Source organism: Mobula birostris, chromosome 4 (assembly GCF_030028105.1).
Source record: "Mobula birostris isolate sMobBir1 chromosome 4, sMobBir1.hap1, whole genome shotgun sequence".
Taxonomy (NCBI): domain Eukaryota; kingdom Metazoa; phylum Chordata; class Chondrichthyes; order Myliobatiformes; family Myliobatidae; genus Mobula; species Mobula birostris.
In genome coordinates, this window is record NC_092373.1 from 158,830,433 (window position 1) to 158,851,284 (window position 20,852).

Sequence of the window (20,852 nt, forward strand, 5' to 3'; positions counted from 1 at the left end):
ACTCACCCAATTTGTTGATGTAGGAAATTGGAAGATCCTCTGTTTTCAATAGAATAATTACCCTCTCGCCTTGTAAAGTCCAACAGTGCGGTAGATTTTCAACAGACCAAACCTAATGAAGGCTAAAGAGCATTCAAGACAAGTCAGGGAAATGATAACAGAGAAGCACAAATCTGGGGAAGGGTACAAGGCCACTTTAAAGACACTGAACATACCTTGGAGCTCAGGGTAGTCCATTGTGAAAACGTGGAAAAACTATAAAACCACAGCCACACGGCCTAGGTCAGGCTGCCCCTCTAAATGTAGTCACCAGAGAAGAATGTCACTTGTAAGAGAGGTACTGTGATGCCAACAGTCACTCTGAGCAAGCTGCAGAAGTCAGTGGCTATAAGTGGAGTTGCATTTCATGGCTCCACAATCTCTAAAGTCTCGCACAAAAAGGGTGTTTCTGGAAAAGTGGCAAGGAAGAAGTCCTGGCTAAAAAAAAAAGCATATCCTTGCCCATAAAGACTTTGTAAAGCATCATTTAGAAGATACTGTAAAGATGTGGAGAAAGGTTTTGTGGCTGGATGAGACGAAAGTGCAAATTTTTGGCCTCAACTCTCAGTGGTACATGTGGCGTAGATCTCATACTGTGCATCAGCCAGGTAATTCCATCCCTACTGTAAAGTATGGTAGAGTAGCATCATGCTGTGGGGATGCTTTTCAGCAGCAAGGACTGGAAATCTGATCAGGATTGATGGGAAGATGATTGCAGCTAAGTACAGAGAGATCCTGGATAAAAACCTGCTAGTCTCTGCCGGAAAGCTTAAACTGGAGAGGAAGTTCATCTTTCAGCAGGACAATGACCCAAAGCACACTGTCAGAGCAACCATGGAGAGGCTTCAAATGAAGAAAACTGATATCCTTGATGAGCATAGTCAGAGTGCTAACCTTAACCTGATCAAACATCTCTCGCAAGAACTCAAGATTACTGTCCACCACTGCTCCCCAACTAAACTGGCACACCTTGAACAATTTTGCAAGGAAGAATGGGGAAATCTCGTTCCATCATATTGGGCAAAGCTAATAGAGACTTATCCAAAAAGACTACTAGCTGTAATAGCTGCAAGAAGTGGTTCAACTAAGTACTGAACAAAGAGGGATGAATACTTTAGAACTGCTGACATTTCAGGAGCATGTGATTCACAAATAAAAATTATCAGTTAAATTGATCAAAATCCCTGGTTGTAATACACATTTATGTGAACAAAGGGTTGGGGCTGCATACTTTTTCAAGGCATTGTATACAAGATTTATGATAAAAACAAATTATACAAAATTATACAAGAACACAATTAGAACAAAATAATTTAAATGGAATATGGATGATCTGTACTACATTCCCATTTACTGCTACCTAATAAAAATGAACTTATAAGAGTTTTGAAAGCTCCAATGAACTCAGCAACCATAACTATTTGGAGAGTAAGTTGTAGATTTCTACTACCCTTTAATGTGGTAAGCATGTTTCCTGATTTCCCTGCCTGCTACTAGTATTCCATATTTGAGATTTTGACCTCCTTAAACTTCCCTGATCAATAGAAGCAGTTGCCTTCTATAAACACCTTCAGGCAAGAAGTTAACTTTGCATAGTGGCCTGCTCAGCCATCGAAGCAATAATTTTGTGTGATCAATATAAAGCTGCCATAAGCTGGTCAATATGATAATCTAAATTCAATTTGCATCACTTAATTTAACTGCACTAAGTAGCATCAACTCTGATTCAAACAGTGACCATTCTCGTAGCTAATACTCAGGAATAAAAATTTAATCATTTGTGCGATCAATAAATCTTGTCCTTTGTTACCAGCCAACAAGGGAATATTTTGGAAAAGAGCCCAATGAATGTGAAGAAGAAGAATTGCAAGAACTCCTGGTAAGACATTCCTGATTGCTGATGCTCGAAGCATTATAAAATTGGACTGTCATGTAAAAACAACATTAAACCTGCCATCTATCAGGGCAAAGAGGTGACATGCACAAGTTTATACGCAAATGTGTAAGTTGAGATGCCTGTTACTAGATCATCAGCAGTGAGAAAAAGTTAGTTTTAGGTTACTTCTGTAACTATATTCTGAGTTATGATAAAGCATCTTGACCTGAAACATCAACTTGTTCAAACTTTAATTCCCCATCTCACTCCCACTCTGACATCCCTGCCTGCGATCTCCTGCACTACTACAACAAGGTTGAGGAACAATACTTTATCTTCTGACTGGTTATGTGGGAGTCATCTGAACTCTATGAACTCCAACTTTAGTTAACTCAATCTATCTTTCTCTCTGTGTCACAGCTGGCCATTTTTGCCAGTCATCCATCTCTCATTTTGGCTGAGGTTTTAACTTTCTGCTGGACATGTTCCACACGTTTACTATTTTCAAACCATTAAACTGCCAAAGTAGCATTATCTTATTCTAAATCTCACATTAACTCATTTAGTCACATCCTATCAGAGACATTTTTGTTCTATTCTTCCCTCCCTTCATTCTCCAAATGAAAATTAACTTGTTTTCTCTCTCACCCAGTTCCAACAAATGGTCTCAGACCTGAAACGTTAACTCGATTTCACTTTCCACGGATGTGGCCTGACCTGCTGAGTGTTTCCAGCATTTTCAGTATTTATTTCATGGTTCCAAGAAAGTTCTGGTTAGCTCAAAGACACTTTATCCTCCCATGTTCTCTCTTAACCCCTCCATTCAAAGTCTATGAGGGTTGAGGCTGAGATTGTTGCCATGGAGAACAAAATTCTTTCATGTTTATTCCACCATTAAGACCTTCAGCAGCATTGTAAATAATAATAATATGAAGCTTTCTATAATAACCACTTAAATATTTAATGATGAGTTCTCTAGATAAATTAGATGGATTTATTAACAAAGATTATTTCAATATTTTATTGATATCAATTAATATTTTCATTATTGAATTACAGTGCAAAAATGAAATTGGTATTTAATAACCTTCCAAAATTTTTATACGTCATTTTCAGATGAGTAAAACTACAGCTATGATGAGACTTAGACTACTTAATCATACAGACACAACTCTCTCCTAAATCCATTTTCCTTTAGAAGAATGAGTATGAGAACAGCGGGCCAACACACTTCCGCAATAGTACTGACTAAATAATCTGACAAAATCATCTTATTTTCCAGGACCAGCAACTTCCTGAACCAGAACAGTTTGACCTTTATGAATTCGGTTTTAGTGATTTAGAATTTGCTGAGATGGATCTTGTGCGATGTGGCATTCAGATGTACTATGAATTAAAAGTTGTGAACAAATTTCATATTCCACGTGAGGTAAGTAATTCTGTGCTGTGGGGAAATTAAAAAGGAAGGAGCTGGATAATTATTGGGATTTAAAATTCCTGGACACTAGAAGGATCTTCAAAGAATCCAGTAGTTGTTGTTGTTGCTTGTGTGTTCTGTAAACATGGTAGGCATGTTACATTGGTGCCGAAATATGTGGTTACACTTGCAGCCTGCCCTCAGTACATCCTTAGATGGTGGTGGTTGTTAACACAGATAAAACATTTCACTGTATATTTCCATGTTCATGTGATAAATAAACCTAAATCTGAATCAGATTGTAATAGATTATTGAATAAACTGAATATAACTTTCCAAGTGTCATTAAGAGCAAGAGAGTTATACAGCATGAAAACAGACCTTTCAGTTCATCGAGTTCTTGCCAACCCACTTACACCAATCTTATATTTGTTCCAATTCTTCCCAGATTCCGTTCAAATCTCCCTAGACTCTACCATTCACCCCAAACACTAAGGGCAATTTCAATACCAATATCTTCATCTTTATTCCTTTGAAGAAAATATCTGACCCTAAAGTTTCTCTTTAGTTGATTCTTATTGAGTAATTTCAAGGTATATGATTTAAAAGATGTAATGATAGTAATAAGTACTTTATTGATCCCATGTAGGAAATTATTTTGTTACAGCAGCAACATTTAAAAACACACTTAGCAATGATAATAAATAATAATAATATTAACTAATAATAAAGTACAGAATAATAATATACACAATATTAATTTACCAATGTGCAATACTATGCAATAATAATGTGCGAAATAATAAATGAGACTATTGTACTATGATGTGTGTTCTGCTGTCGCACAGAAATGAACTGTTGTATATGCTTACTGCATTTAGTCGTAAAGATTTGCTGTAACAACCTTTGCGACAGCGGAGCTGGATGAGGCTGTTTGAAAGGGTGCTCCGCTGCTTAGTCAGTCGGTCCTGGAGAGGATGTGTCTGACATGTAGCATGGGTCAAACAGTTCATACTGCATTTAGTTTAATTATCCAGACCCAGAAAATCCAAGTGTCATTGCTGCCACATGTTGATGATTTCAGCCATAGCAACATGTTAGCAAGGAAAAGCCACATAATTCTAACTCGTGATCATTCATCCACTGAATTAATGAGGCCCAAGCCTAAGACTGGAAAGGGACAACTGATTGGAACAGAAATAGAAATAAATCATGATTTAACCAGTTCCGGCACCATTGGAAAGCACATCAGTTCCTCATTCAGGCTGCAGAGGAGGTTTACCAGCAATGGAATTGGGGTGAGTGACTTCAAATAGGTGGAGAGTCAAGAAAAGCTATGATTGGCTCCCTTGAAGCATATAAAGCTAAGGCAAGATTTAATAGAAATTAGCAAAATAATGAAGGGTGTTTAGAATACCAGGGAGATGCAAGTTAACAGGAAGACACACTTAAGAAATAGGAAAAGAATCAGGACGAGGTGGTAAAGGAAATTGTTGTCATCCTATGAATTGTTGTGTTCTGAAATGGACTGTGCAGAAAGATGGTGAGAGCATACTAAATTATCATATTATCATATCAAAGTGAACTGGAGAATGTATTTGAAGGTATTGAGGAAGGAGCAGGCACGTGAGGTTAATTAGATGAGCTTTCAAAGAGCTACACAGGCATAACAAACCACAGAATCCCCTGTTCTGGTTCGGTCTATGATCCTGAGAGGTTCCGAGCTGATCAAAGTTAACATTTTGTTCGAGTATTCTTCTCCAGCTATGTGGCGGTGCTTAGTCTCAGATTTCTGGGAATGAAAGGCTTGTAGGGACGTGGTTTATGAGCTCCATTGCACTGACTGTCCTTGATTCTCATAAAGTGTCAAAGACAATGTTTTATATTGATTGCCTAATATTGCTCTCTCATTTTCCTGTATTAATAAAATATCCTATGGATAATTCATAGGTGTTAGTCCGATTTATTTATTCATTAAGTAAAGGATATCGAAGAATTACGTACCACAATTGGCGCCATGGATTCAATGTTGGGCAGACAATGTTCACTCTTCTGATGGTAAGATTAGTTTCATGTTTGAGACTCTAAAATCTACATTAATGTTACAGCCTGTTTTTCCCCCTTTGTCCTGTAACACACAGCACTACCTTAACATTCATGATCTAAAGTATGCCTTAATAAATAGCCTTTGAGAAATCTTTCTAAATTAATACATTATATCAGCATAAGATATGAATGTTCTTAAAGGAGAGGACAACGCTAATGACCGATATTAGCACCCTACATACTTTATCTACAAATTCCATGTTCACACTTTTGTGGGCCTGCAACCTCTGATTACTGCTTAAAAATATGTAATGATCAATTCTCCAGTCAGAAAGCTACAGGAAGCTGCATCAATAAGATATGCAGCCATGTGGATTAGCTCCTAAATGTCTTTGATTGTTTTGCATTTGCAGACCGGTAAGTTGAAACGGTATTACACAGACTTGGAAACACTGGCCATGTTAACTGCAGGACTTTGCCATGATATTGATCACAGGGGGACCAACAACTTGTACCAGATGAAGTAAGTTCTTGATGAACAGATATTCTACTTCTCACTCACAGCTACATTTCACAATTATTAAACAAGGTCTCTTTATGTTTCTTTTATTCATAGTTCTCTGACAAGTTTCTATTTGTCATTGTTATTTATTTATCATCAGATCCCAGCACCCACTAGCAAAACTTCACGGCTCTTCAATTATGGAGCGTCATCACCTGGAGCTTAGCAAGACTCTACTTGCCGATGAGGTGAGCCTTTGGATCACATGGACACTTGTGGTTAGATGTGGGTCTCCTTACCAAGCCCATCAAACATTAGAGTGAAATGGAACAGAATGTAGTTACAACGGGGGGAACTGAAGATGAAATTCCCTTGGGCAATCGCTCTGCCTCTGCATGATGACTCACTGCAGCACATTGTGATTATTTTTTCCATCGACTTCAAGAGAAATTTCAGTTGTATTAACACCAGGAGAAAATAAAGTGGGCTACTGCATATATTAATTGAGCTAAAAAGACAATCACTAGAAATGTGAACTAGGGAGTGCAGAGACCATTTACAAAGGTAGTAACTGTTTATTTGCACGTGGAATGTAGATGCCATTGGCAATGCCAGCATTTATATTTAGTCCTAATTATCTCATGAACTGAAAAGCCAGTTAAGAGCTGAACAGGGTAAGGATGGCAGATTTCCTTCTCTGAATGATACGTGGACCAAAGCAAAGTTTACAAAAATACAGTGCTCTCATGGCTACCATTACTGATTTGTGACCTTTAGTTTCAAGTTCGAATTCAATCGTACACATGAATACAGCCAAATGAAAGGGTGCTCCTCTGGGGCCAAGGTGCAATACACAGGGCCAATAGTCACAGAGGGGACATATAGCATGTATAGAACATAGAATAGTAGAGTACAGTACAGGCCCTTAAGCCCACAATGTTGTGCCGACCCTCAAACTCTGCCTCCCGTATAAGCCTCCACCCTAAATTCCTCCATATACCTGTCTAGTAGTCTCTTAAACTTCACTAGTGTATCTGCCTCCACCACTGACTCAGGCAGTGCATTCCACGCACCAACCACTCTCTGAGTAAAAAACCTTCCTCTAATATCCCCCTTGAACTTCCCACCCCTTACCTTAAAGCCATGTCCTCTTGTATTGAGCAGTGGTGCCCTGGGGAAGAGGCGCTGGCTATCCACTCTATCTATTCCTCTTATTATCTTGTACACCTCTATCATGTCTCCTCTTATCCTCCTCCTCTCCAAAGAGTAAAGCTCTAGCTCCCTTAATCTCTGATCATAATGCATACTCTCTAAACCAGGCAGCATCCTGGTAAATCTCCTCTGTACCCTTTCCAATGCTTCCACATCCTTCCTATAGTGAGGCAACCAGAACTGGACACAATACTCCAAGTGTGGCCTAATCAGAGTTTTATAGAGATGCATCATTACCTTGCGACTCTTAAACTCTATCCCTTGACTTATGAAAGCGAACACCCCATAAGCTTCCTTAACTACCCTATCTACCTGTGAGGCAACTTTCAGGGATCTGTGGACATGTACCCCCAGATCCCTCTGCTCCTCCACACTACCAAGTATCCTGCCATTTACTTTGTACTCTGCCTTGGAGTTTGTCCTTCCAAAGTGTACCACCTCACACTTCTCCGGGTTGAGCTCCATCTGCCACTTCTCAGCCCACTTCTGCATTCTATCAATGTCTCTCTGCAATCTTTGACAATCCTCTACACTTTCTACAACACCACCAACCTTGGTGTGTCGTCTGCAAACTTGCCAACCCAGCCATCTACCCCCACATCCAGGTCGTTAATAAATATACAATTACAGTATCAGGAAAACATACAGCTACCCAAAAAAATATAGCCCAAGTCCCTGAGTGTCATGGCCTGGAGATTGATGGTGCATGGGATGTTGTCCTGACGCCACATTTTCTGCAAGTAGAAGGCAGCAGCAGTCCTTCTCATGCACTGGTACGGCTGCAGACGAACGCAATCCACCTCGTCTTCCAGTGAGCAAAAGCTCCGGCGGGGAGGACTGACAGGAGGGGCCAGCCGCCAACCCAGCACTGAATCCAGCCGTGTCCCTGCTCTCTCCTACACCACCTTCAGCAGCTCCATCCTTGGGCAGCTGCAGCAGGAGACCCCGTAGCTTGTGGGCCTGGTCCACGTAACAACCACGGCTACACGGCTCCCCTGCCATTCTCTAGCCAATGAACCCATGAATTGGACTTGTAGCATTCAACATTATCAATGTCCAACAGGGTTTTGTGACCGTAAGAAAAACGACCAAGACAATCATTTGCACTGTTTGCTGGACTGCGCGCGGCCCCTGCTCAGCACCTTTCTCCTTGGGTGGCTGTAGCAGGCTGCAACACAGTACACAACAGGTCCAGCTCCACTGTGATTGAGCAACTCACCAGTGGGGTAGACCTGCAGTACTTGATATTCTTAATACCCAACAGTGTCTTGCTATCATAAAAAAACTGTAAAGGATGAACTATCACACCTTTGTTTGGATCCAGAGAGGCTGCTGCAACCGAGCACGCCACCATCTTACCAAAAGATATTTCACTGAACAAGCCAGAAGTGTAATGATGTGAAGTTAAATTCCCCTGCTGGCATGGTAGGAGTCGAATTCACATCCCTGGATAAATAATCCAGCAATCTAGTCACTAAATCAGTAACTATATCACACTGGAGTGCTTAACATAATTGAAGGTTGTGTTGATAATATCACTTTTGAGGTTAAAATATCTATTATTCCTGGATTGGCAGACTGTGAATTAACCTTGACCTGCCTCACAACTCTGAAAATCTGTCATGTGCTATGGTTTTGTACTGCTATGTTTTGTACCTCTGGAAATTAATTGAAAGGTAAACATGGGAGCCCGGGAGTACTCATGTTCTTTGTTTTATTTTCAGTGAGGCGTGCACATATGCTGTGGTGGCGTAATGACTTATTCTATTCACTTATTTCTTATATATGACCCACAATGAATTCGGTAAACAAACAAAGAATGCTTAATCAAACAATATATTTACAATATTACTCAAATAGTCCAGTAATATTAAGTACACAGCACTTCTCCCTGCTTAGCTATAAACTCCAACTCAATAAAGAATGCATGTCTAATATACATACATACACATGCACAGTATACTATATAATACAGCTACCATACAGATATACGCAACTAGTAAATTTTAAATTGTCCCACTCAGGCCTAACGATTTAATCACTGTGGAGGATTTCTTATTCTTGTGGAATGACGTCTTTCCTGACAAGGGGAGTCATTGTGTTTGACAGGTGAGACTTGTGGCTGTGAAATAGTGTCAGGTTCTGGGGCCTCCTCTGTGATGGTTGTAGGAGTTGACTGAGGGACTGAAGGAAGTGGTTCTGACAGCTCTGGGCACTTTTCTTCTTCAACAATTGACTTTTCTCTCCTCAACTGATTGATGTGTATCGCCAGATGACATTAGACACAATCTCTACTGTGTAGGAGAGTGGACCAGTCTGTTCCTAATCATTCCAAGTACCCACTTTTGAACATCTCTGTCATCCCTCACTAGGACTGCTTGTCCAGGAGTGAGATATTGAACCTACTTGTTTGTGGAGCCCTCAGTTTGCCTCAACTGTTTGTCCTGCATATTCCTTCTGAGACTGGGTTAGAGGAGATCCAAGTGTAAGCACATGGGACAATCCAGGAAAAGCAAAGCTGGTGAGTTGGTTGTGGAGTGTACTGCACTGCAATATGCAAGGAGAAAGTTGGCGAGTTTCGGATTCAGTGTTGGTGTGTTCAGTTGACATTGCTCAAAGAATGTTCTTTAGATTTTGGACAAGCGTTTCCACCAAGCCATTTGGAGCTGGGCGGTACAGTGCTGATGCAATTATTCCATTATTTTCAGGAATCTTATTCCATTCATTTTCAGGAATGACTGAAACTGTTCTGCAACAAACTGTGGTCCACTGTCAGTGACTAAGTGTTCTGGAACACCAGAACTCTTGCGAAGAGCCTTCTCAACACATTAGCAGTGTGCAGTGCTGTAGTGGAGGCTTTTGGGAACAATTCTGCCCACTTTGTAGCTGCATCCACTACTACCAAGGAATATGAGCCCATGAATGGTCCTGAAAAATCCACATGATTCTTCTGCCAGGGCAATGAAAGCCGTTCCCAGGGATGGACAGGCCCTGCTCTTGGCATCCCAGATAGTGCATGGCAAGCTGCTTAGTCTGCTGGTCTATCCCATGCCACCAGACAAAATGCCTTCACTTTAACCATGCCTAGATGACTGGCATGTAGCTCGGCCAACACTTTAGCTCTCAGCTTGGATGGTACAACAACTCTGAGTCCCCACGTAAGACAACTCCTGCCAGGTGCAAGGTCATTCCTGTGCTGGTAAAAAATGGGGTAATTGGAATTTCTGCTGCACATTCCAGCCAGTTTGTGTTGCCATATAGACTGTGACAGTGTGTGGTCTTTCTGGTTTCCCTTTGGATCATCTCTGCCGTAACAGGGAGACTTTCAGTTTTGATTAGAGGGAATACGTCAAGAGGAGAGTTTTCTTTTGCCAGGTTTTCTGATATTCCCTTTTCCAAAGGTAAAAGGGACAATCAATCTGTATTTCCATGATGAGATGTCCTCTTGAATTTGATCTTGTAATTGTGTTCTCCCAGAACCAGAGCCCATCTCTGCAGTTGTACTGCTACTGCTGTGAAACACCCTTCTGAGGACTGAAAGTGGAGACTAGTGGTTGATGAACAGTAATGAGGATAAACTCTCTCCCAAACAACTACTGGTTGAAATGTTTTACTTCCCAACCAGTCTCAAGGCCTCTCTGTCAATCTGTACATAATTTTTCTCTACAGTGGTAACGAAACATGATGCAAAGGCTATGGGAGTCACTTCCATCCCTCATAACATGTGACAAATAGGCAGGTTTGGAAGGAACCTGTTGTAGGAATTGACAAATCCTAAAAAGGCCTGCAACTGTGACACACGCTTTGGCCTTGGGTCATCCACCACTGCTTGAACCTTCTTGTGTATTTCTTGTGCATCAATGGTGTGACCACAGTAAGTGATGCTTGGTTTAAAGTCACACTTGTTGCATCATACTCTGAGCCTATATTTTTCTAATCTTTTTTCACACTGTCTGGAGATTTTGGAGATGATCCTTGTAATCCTCATGGATAACAATGTAACACTGAGTACCTGTGCAGCCTTGTAGCACCTTGTCGACAGCTTACTACCAGTGTGCCGGTGTAGGTACTGCTCCAAAATAAGCCTATTATAGTGATAAAGTGCTTTGTGAGTGTTTATGATGAGAAACACTTTAGACTCTTCTTCCATCTCCATCTGTAGGAAGACCTCAGCTAAGTCCACTTTGCTGAAGTGTTTTCCTCCAGAAAGGTTTGCAAAGATATCCTCTATCCTGGGTAGACAGTATTGATTGACTTTCAGTACTGGGTTAATGGTGACCTTAAAATCACCACAGATCCTGACAGACCCATTTTTCTTCGCTACTGGGACAACTAGTGATGCCCATGGGCTTCACTCAAACTTGGAAAGAATTCCTTCAGCCTCCATGTCATCCATCTCAGTGTCTATCTTATTACAGATGGTATAAGGAACTGGATGGGCTTTGTAAAACTTGGGTGTAGCATTTTCATTTAACATTATTTTACCTGTGATATGTTTGAATTTTCCAATGCCATCCTTGTATACCGCTATGGATTCTTACCTTTCTTAATTTGCTTTCAGTTGACTTTATTGCAGGGGATGTGGTATGAAAGTGGTGGATGGATCTCCAATCAAGTTGTAGTTGTCTCAGCCACTCACTACCCCACGATGCTGGCCCTCCTGTTTTTACTGCATACAAGCCCAATGTGGCTTGTAAGTTGTTGTATTTCACTGCTACAAATGTCATTCCCACAGGAGTTATCTTTTCTCCAGTATAAGTTCCTCGTGGAATATCTGCAGGCTTCAGTTCAAACTGCCTTTGTGGAAAGACTGAAACAGCCAAGTCAATGTCCAAATCCATTTTAATTAATTTGATGTTCACTTCTGGTGTAAGCCATATTGCCTGTCTCCTGTTACTTTTCTCATTGTATACTGTATCTCAAGGTTACTCAGTTTTATGTCACTCTCATCATTATCATATTTTTCACCAAGAGCATGCTCTTTTTGAAACTGCAACTTAATTTTTTTATCTTTTTCTTTTTACTGTGCAGTACATTTATTTTTGTCTGCCCTCCATGATCTTGTATGTGTCCTACTTTGTGGCATTTTCTGCAAGTTTCACCTTTAAACCTACATTGGGTCTGGTGTATGTGAACCCCTGCCACAATGGTAACACAACTTGATCGATCAGGCAAGTTTCTGTTTAGATGTTGCAATTTTTTTCTTGTTCACTTTCATTCTTGACTGCTACTCTTTAGTTGCTGTTTTCATGAATACAGCAATTTCAACTGTTATTTTAAATGTGAGTTGTGCTTCAGTGAAAAGCCGTTTTTGAATGCTTTTTAGTAAGATTCCACAAACTAAACAATCTCCCAGTGTATCACTTAGCCCATCACTGAACTGACAATGCTTCGACAATTTCTTCATTTCAGCCACATACACTTAGCTGGACTCCCCTTCTGATTCTGCTTATGAAACATAAAACATTCTGCAATTAACAATGGTTTTGGTTCTAAATGTTCCTGAAACTTTCACAATATCAGCAAAGCCCATTTTAGTTGGTTTGGTTGGAACAGTTAAACTTCTAAGCCAATTGCCGCTTTCCCACCTATTGCATTCAGTAACACTGGCACCCACCTTTCTTTGGCTATTTCATTTGCTTTAATACACGGCTCAGTTCATTCAGTATACATCGGTCAGTTATCTGTTGTACAATTGAACACGTCTATCTGTCCGATCTAGCCAGCATTTCTGCTTTATTTATTTATGATTATTATCACCCGGTACACACTATTTATAAACCTGTGAATTTTATTTGTTTTCTGCCTTTTTTTTTTAACTCAAACATCTTGCTTCACTTCAACAGGTAGATAGTCATATCGGGTTTGTTTTAATACTACTTCTTCTTCACCATTGTTACGTTTTTGTACTGCTATGTTTTGTAACTCCAGAAATTCATTGAACAAAAAACATGGGTGCCCAGGAATACACGTGTACTTTGTTTTATTTTCAGTGAAGCATGCACATATGACATGGTGGCATAGTGACTTATGGCATTCATGTATTTATTACATAAAACGATAACAAATTGTGTAAACAAAGAATGCTTAATCAAACAATATATTTACAATATTACTCAAATGTTACTGAAATATTAAAATACATAAGAACATGAGGTTCTATTAGTCTGGAATTTGCATGTCTCTGCGACTGTATGGGTTTGCCCTGGCTATTCTGGTTTCTGCCTCCTACATCTCAAGATTGTGGTCATAGGTTAAATAGCTACTGTAAATTGTCTCTGCTGTAGATGTGTGATAGGAGATTCACATGGAATTGATGAGAATGGCTTACAGGGAAATAATTGGGAGAAAGGGACAGAAAAGAGTGTTCTAAGAGCCAGTCTAGACATGATGGGACAAGTGGACTCCTTCCTTGTCATAAGGAAATATGGGAAAATTAAAAAATAGAAATTGCTGGAGCAGTGTTTATGGAGGGAAAGGAATTGTCAATGTTTCAGGTTGGGACCCTGCATCAAAACTGAGAGTGGAGAGGGAAGTAACAATTTTTTCTAAGCATTATGAACAGTAAGTCATCTGTACATAACCATTTTGCTTTAGTTTCTTAAATTAAGAGATATGCTACACTTGCTTATACTCATCAAGTTGCACAGCAATTTTAATTTGTGTAGTTCAATGTAATTTATTTGTCTCCCTTTAAGTTCTTTGCACCAATCATTATTTTCACATTTAAAATGAAGCTCAGAGAAACTGTCTACAGAGTTCTCTCAGATAGGTTATGAGAAAATGAACCAAACCAGCTCTTGCTTCCACTATGGTAGCTTGAGTCAATTGCAATGTTCTTGCCCTTGTGCCTTGCAAGCGCTGAATTTATCATGCTTCAGAAATTTAAAGCATACCTTGGCCTTCAACATCAGTGTAGTAACAACATGTTGCATTCCTGGTGGTGTGAATGGGATAATAATGGGTTAAGTCAGGCTGCACAGATAATTCTTTTTCCCTATTATTAGCTGGTTCAAGGACCATGAAATATAGAGTTAATGTGAAGTGAACAAGATATAGAAGGGATATGAGGATTTTTTTTTATGCAGAGTAATGATGATCTGAAACTCACCGTCTGGTGGTGATGGAAATGGAGGCAATCACATTTTTCAAAGGTAAGTAATTCATGTGTTTGAGGAAAAATAATTTACAACCTGTGAGGAAGCAACAGTGTGACTGGACAGAATTGATAGCTGATGAGGAGCAATATATACTCAGAGGAGTAAATAGCTTCCAGTGCACTGTATGATTCTACAGTGATGGATTTATATTACATTCAACGACTACTTCTAATAAGATATCGAGACCCCATTTGTGTCATTAATGAACAAAACTTGTTCTTCAAATAATAACAGCATAAATTACTGGCCATTCATCTCACTGCTTTTACTGGGTTTTGGCTGCAGCAAAATGATCGAAGTTTCTGTCCACTTTAACATTAAATATTCTACTTCATGTTAACTGATTGTACATGAAGATCTTTAAAATGTTCTAAGAAACATGGTAAGACTCATTATATACAAATTCATCCTTGGCTGCTTTGCTGGAATGTATTTAGTACTGGTATCCAGCAATTTGAGATCATTTGCTTCATACTATTCAGCTACAATGCAATTGACGTTCAGGGATATGTGTCCTCAATTTACAAAGCTTTTTTCATTATAATGAACATTCTTAAAGTTATGAAATAGACAACAAAATTATTTCAATATGTCCAGTAATCTGTTCTTGAACTCCCAGGTGTGTCTTTGACAAAAAAACTCATTACCCAATAACACCGACAGGCACATTGACATAAACAGCTGCTTACACAGTCCATTGACATAAAGACCTAAGAAACAAACCATTGCCAATTACGTTAATTCATTATTAATGCAACTCACTGACTCTAATGGTTATAATAGAATGCTACCCCTGGAGGTACATCTTGTTGTTATGAAGGGCAAAGATTTTGTGATGTAGAGAATCAGAAAAGGCTTAGGGATATGGTTAGAAGATCAGAAGCAATGGCAGGTGCCTCTGAGTTTGTGATGTAGAGGAAAAACTGCAATTGCAAGGCAAGGAGCTCACAGGATCTGTTAGACTTTGAGTATCAGATGTCACAGGAGGAAGAAGAAGTCACCAGCACTGCACCATTACCATGACCAAAACAGCTCACCACAAAGAGTCATTGACAGACTTTCAGCCCTTTGAGAAAAACAAGTCAGCTACAAAGATGACAATCCCAACATAGAGCACAACATTAGATGTGACCGCATCACTGGAATTGCTTGACCAGATGAAGAAGAGGCAAACTGGCCAGATGCCAATTGATATCTTCCCTAAATCTTGTTTATTAGCTTGCCAGAAAAGGTCAGAAGGATCCTTATCTTCAATGTTGCCAGCACCAAAAATTCTCAGAATCATCAGGACCACCATCAAGTGACCCTGGGGAACTCTGCTCTCACATTTTATGCTGACATCTTAGCAACATCAGTCAGTAGCAAGAGTAGACCACTGGGCCCTTTGAGCCTGCTCCACCATTCAATATAATCATGGCTGATCTGATTGCCAAATCAACGTACCATTCCCACTTTCGTTATCTGCGTATAAGGGAAGTGTCTCAAAGAAGATTTATACTTATGACTTAATACAACTTCAATGTCATATTTAAGTTTTCTGATGATGCTACTATTGGCCGAATCAAAGGTGGTGAGTGAATCAGCGTATAGGAGGGAGATTGAAAATCTGGTTTAATCGTGGAACAACAACAACATTTCACTCACAATCTTCAGAACTAAAGAGCTGATTATTGACTACAGGAGGAAGAAACCTGGGGTCCACAAACCGGTCCTCATTAGGTGATCAGATGTGGAGATGGTCAGTAACCTTGAAATCCTTGGTGTCCTGATCTCCGAAGATCGCCCCGGCATCCAGCACATAAGTGCTATCGCAAAGAAGACATGGCAGTGCCTCTACTTTCTTCAAAGTTTACACAGATGCGGCATATTATCCAAAACTTTGACAAACTTCTACAGATGCACAGTGGGGAGTATGCTGACTGGTTGTATCACGGTCTGGTATGGAAACACCAGTGCACAAGAAAGGAAAAAATCAAAACAAAAAACGGTAGATACAGCCCAGTCCATCACAGGAAAAACCCTCCTTACCATTCAGCACATCTACAAGGAGAGCTGCCACAAGAGAGCAGCATCCATCATCAAGGGCTCCCACCTTCCAGGCCATCTCTTTTCTCCTGCCATCAGAAAGGAAGTACAGAATCCTTAGGTCTCACAGGATCAGGAACTTCAACCATCAGGCTTTTGAACCAGTGTGAATAACTTCACTCACCTGAACGCTGAATTGGTTCGACAACCATTATTCGTTTGTCTATTTACTTATTTATTTGTTTGTTTATTAATTATTTTTTGCATTTGCTCAGCTTGTCTTCTTTTACACATTGGCTGTTTGTTCGTTTTTGTTTATATGTAGCTTTCCATTGATTCTATTTTTCTTTGTTCGCCTGAGAATGCTTGCAAGAAAATGAATCACAAGATAATATAGTATATGATGACATATGTATAGTTTGATAATAACTTTACTTTTAACTGAAGTTTCTGTTTCTTGGTAAGCAGAATATTGGGAATATTAGTGCAAGATTCCCTCAAAGTTAACTTGCAGGTTGAGTTGGCAGTAATGAAAGTAAATGCAACATTAACATTCATTTTGAGAAGACTAAAATATAAAAGCAAGGATATAATGCCAAAACTTTACAAGGTATTAGTTAGACCACATTTGGAGTATTGTGAAGAGTTTTGGGCCCCATAACTAAGAAAGGGTGTGCTGGCATTGGAGACAGTCCAGAGAAGATTTATGAGAATGATCTCAGAAAAGAAAGAGTTAATGTAGGAGGAGCATTTGATGGCTAAGGTCCTGTACTTACTGTAGTTTAGACGAATGAGGGGTCTTTTTTCATTGAATCCTACTGAATATTGAAAGGCCTAGAATGAGTGAATGTAGAGAGAGTATTTCCAATAGTGCACTTTGGAAGGACAAACTCCAAGGCAGAGTACAAAGTAAATGGCAGGATCCTTGGTAGTGTGGAGGAGCAGAGGAATCTGGGGGTACATGTCCACAGATTCCTGAAAGTTGCCTCACAAGTAGATAGGGTAGTTAAGATCACAAGACAAAGGAGCAGTAGTAGGCCATTTGGCCCATCGAGTCTGCTCTGCCACTCCACCATGAGCTAAACTATTCTCCCATCTAGTTCCAATTTCCAGCTTTTCCCCCATATCCCTTGATACCCTGACTAATTAGATACCTGTCAATCTCCTCCTTAAACGCCCTCAATGATCGGGCCTCCATAGCTGTATGTGGCAATGAATTCCATAAATCCATGACCCTCTGGCTAAAAAAATGTCTCCTCATCTCTGTTTTAAATGGGTACCCTCTAATTTTAAGACTGTGGCTTCTTGTCCTGGACTCAACCACCAAGAGAGACAGCCTTTCCACATCTACTCTGTCCAACCCTTTCAACATTCGAAATGTTTCTATGAGATCCCCTCTCATTCTTCTATACTCTAATGAATCAGGTCCAAGAGCCGACAAACGCTCCTCATATGTTAGACCCTGCATTCCAGGAATCATCCTCGTAAATCTTCTGTGAACTCTCTCCAACATCAGAACATCCTTCTAAGATAGGGGGCCCAAAACTGCACACAGTATTCCAAATGAGGTCTCACCAGTGCCCCATAGAGCCTCATCAACACCTCCTTACTCTTATACACTATTCCTCTTGAAATGAATACCAACATAGCATTCATTTTCCTTACTGCTGATCCAACTTGGTGGTTAACCTTTAGGGTATCCTGCACGAGGACCACCAAGTCCCTTTGCACTTCCGATTTTTGAATTTTCTCCCCATCTAAATAATAATCTTCCCGATTATTTCTTCTTCCAAAATGTACAACGGTACATTTCTCAACATTGTATCTCATCTGCCATTTCTTTGCCCACTCTTCTAAACTGACCATGTCTCTCTGCAACCTTTCCATTTCTTCAACACTTCCTGCTCCTCCACCTATCTTGGTGTCATCTGCAAACATAGCCACAAAACCATTTAATCCATAATCTAAATCATTGATATACATTGTAAAAAGAACACCGACCCCTGCCGAATGAAAGTTTATGGGGTGTTAGCTTTCATAAATCGAGTTTAAGAGTCGCAAGGTAATGATGCAGCTCTATAAAACTCTGATTAGGCCACACTTGGAGTATTGTGTCCAGTTCTGATCGCCTCACTATAGGAAGGATGTGGAAGCATTGGAAAGGATACAGAGGAGATTTGCCAGGATGCTGCCTGGTTTAGAGAGTATGGATTATGATCAGAGATTAAGGGAGCTGGGGCTTTACACTTTAGAGAGGAGGAGGATGAGAGGAGACATGATAGAGATAAACAAGATATTAAGAGGAATAGATAGAGTGGATAGCCAGCGCCTCTTCCCCAGGGCACCACTGCTCAATACAAGGGGACACGGCTTTAAGGTAAGTGGTGGGAAGTTCAAGGGGGGTATTAGAGGACGGTTTTTTACTCAGAGAGTTGTTAGTGCGTGGAATACACTGCCTGAGTCAGTGGTGGAGGCAGATACACTAGTGAAATGTAAGAGACTACTAGACATGAATATGGAGGAATTTAAGGTAAGGGGTTATATGGGAGGCAGGGTTTGAGGGTCGGCACAACAATGTGAGCCGAAAGGCCTGTACTGTGCTGTATATTCTATGCTCTATGTAGTGGGAGAGTTTAGGATGAGAGGGCAGAGGTCAAACCCGAGATTGGTGAGTCCTGAGGTTGAGGCCTGAGTGACAAAGTCCCATTATTGGTGAACTCTGGGGTCAATATCCAGAGATTGATGAGGTCTGGAGGACGAAGGCGAAAGTCAGAGAGTCTGGAGGTAGAAGCCTGAAGTTGAAGCACTTGTGTCACCTTGTTTGGTTGGAGACCTGACGCCTGCAAGTCTGAGAGTCCAGTGCCAAGGACTGGAGGCCTGGAGGAAATCTGCCCTGGAACTGGTGGCCTATCAGTGTATGTGAATGGGATGAGGGTGGGAACAGCCTTGCTTTGATGGTTTTTTTTGCTGCTAGTTTAGTTCTGCTGAACATTGTGGCAATGCTGTTTTGCCAGTGGTGACATTTTCAGTTTGCCCCATCACATCCTGAGGTGTGCTGGTTGTTAACACAAATGAATTTCACTCTATGTTTCAATGTCATGTAACCAAATCCAAATCTGAATCACAGCCTCAGAATGTAATGACATCCTTTTACAACAGAGATGAGGAGGGATATCTTTTGCCAGAAAAGGGTGAGTCTGTGGAATTCATTGCCACAGATGGCTGTGGAAGCCAGGTCATTGGGGATATTTAAACTGGAGGTTGATAGGTTCTTTAGTGTAAGGGTGTCAAAGATTATGGGGAGAAGGCAGGAGAATTGATCCAAGTGGCCAAATGGCCTAATTCTGCTCCTATGTCTCATGCTTTTATAGTCTTTCACCAGCCTTTGAGGAAAGTTCTAAAGAACTTGTGAGAGAAAAAATATTAATTCATCCCCGTCTTAAATGGATGTCCCTCGATTTCGAAATGGTGATTGCTAGTTCTAATTTCTCTCTCAAAAGAAGGTATCCACTTTGTCAAGACCTCGCAAGATCTTGTGACTTTATATGGTATATAATATGGCATATTATGACATTTTTTTGTCATTAGTTGATTTAATAGTTAATAAAACACTTTTTAAACTTTCAGGTAATTGTATTGGTATCATTTTTCGGTGTCATTGACTGTGATGCTTGAACATTGAAATACAAGTTTTTACATTGAAACCAGTGGAATCATCTCTTTGATAACAAATTTCCGCTTTAACTGAAACATTTTCACAGAAAATAACTACTTAAATTGAGGAACATCCTGATAATGCATTCCTCTGCTTCAAATGTAGAGATTAGGTGGTTATTATTAAAACCTAATTTCAAATGTAGAGCACAATGTATAGCTAAAATTTGCACAATCTACTGAGGACAGATTTTTACCACTGTTTCTTCATCTATTCCTCCCTGTAAGTAGCTTCAATCCGATGGCCCAAATCCACAGTCTAGCTAAGAGCAGGAGCTCCCTGTCCAGAGAATTACAGGTGAAGTACTGTTTTAATACATCACTGGGCAACCATTTTTAACACATCTCATCTGTTTTCTTCCAGACATTGAACATATTCCAGAACTTGAACAGGAGGCAGTATGAACATGTCCTGCGCCTGATGGACATTGCTATTATTGCTACAGACTTGGCTCTCTATTTTAAGTAAGGGACAGTAAGTTTCCCATTTTGAGAAACAACTTTGTTGTTCATCCAGTGTATATATTGTACAGAAAGGGAAATGAGGCTCAGCAGTGTCTGACCCCGAGAACTGATCTTAGTCACAAAGATTTAGGATAAAGAGATTTTTTAAAAATGCATTGTGACATAGTTTAAATTCTTCATTTCAACTACAAAAGGTTTGTAGGGTGGGGAAGCTGGTGGACTCCATTGTGGTAGCTGATGACCACATCTGCTGCGAGTGTTCATTGCTTGAGGAAGTCAGCAAGCTGGAGTATGAGCTTCAGACACTGTGATGGTTCAGATAGGGGGAGAGTTACTGGGCACTGTCTTTCAAGAGACAGTCAAATCCACTAGAGTGAGTGCTGGAGGAGCCTCAGC

At 40.2% G+C, this 20,852-nt stretch overlaps 1 protein-coding gene across 1 annotated transcript in view; it reads left to right on the forward strand.

Moving 5' to 3' along the window:
• The window catches only part of LOC140196058 (rod cGMP-specific 3',5'-cyclic phosphodiesterase subunit beta-like), an 83,584-nt gene that overhangs the window by 38,305 nt on the left and 24,427 nt on the right, over positions 1-20,852 (forward strand). The window contains exons 11-16 of the mRNA XM_072254765.1: positions 1,853-1,918; positions 3,198-3,344; positions 5,283-5,390; positions 5,792-5,901; positions 6,041-6,128; positions 20,356-20,456. Of these exons, the coding sequence (XP_072110866.1) occupies positions 1,853-1,918; positions 3,198-3,344; positions 5,283-5,390; positions 5,792-5,901; positions 6,041-6,128; positions 20,356-20,456 (620 nt within the window). The remainder of the gene's footprint in view (positions 1-1,852; positions 1,919-3,197; positions 3,345-5,282; positions 5,391-5,791; positions 5,902-6,040; positions 6,129-20,355; positions 20,457-20,852) is intronic.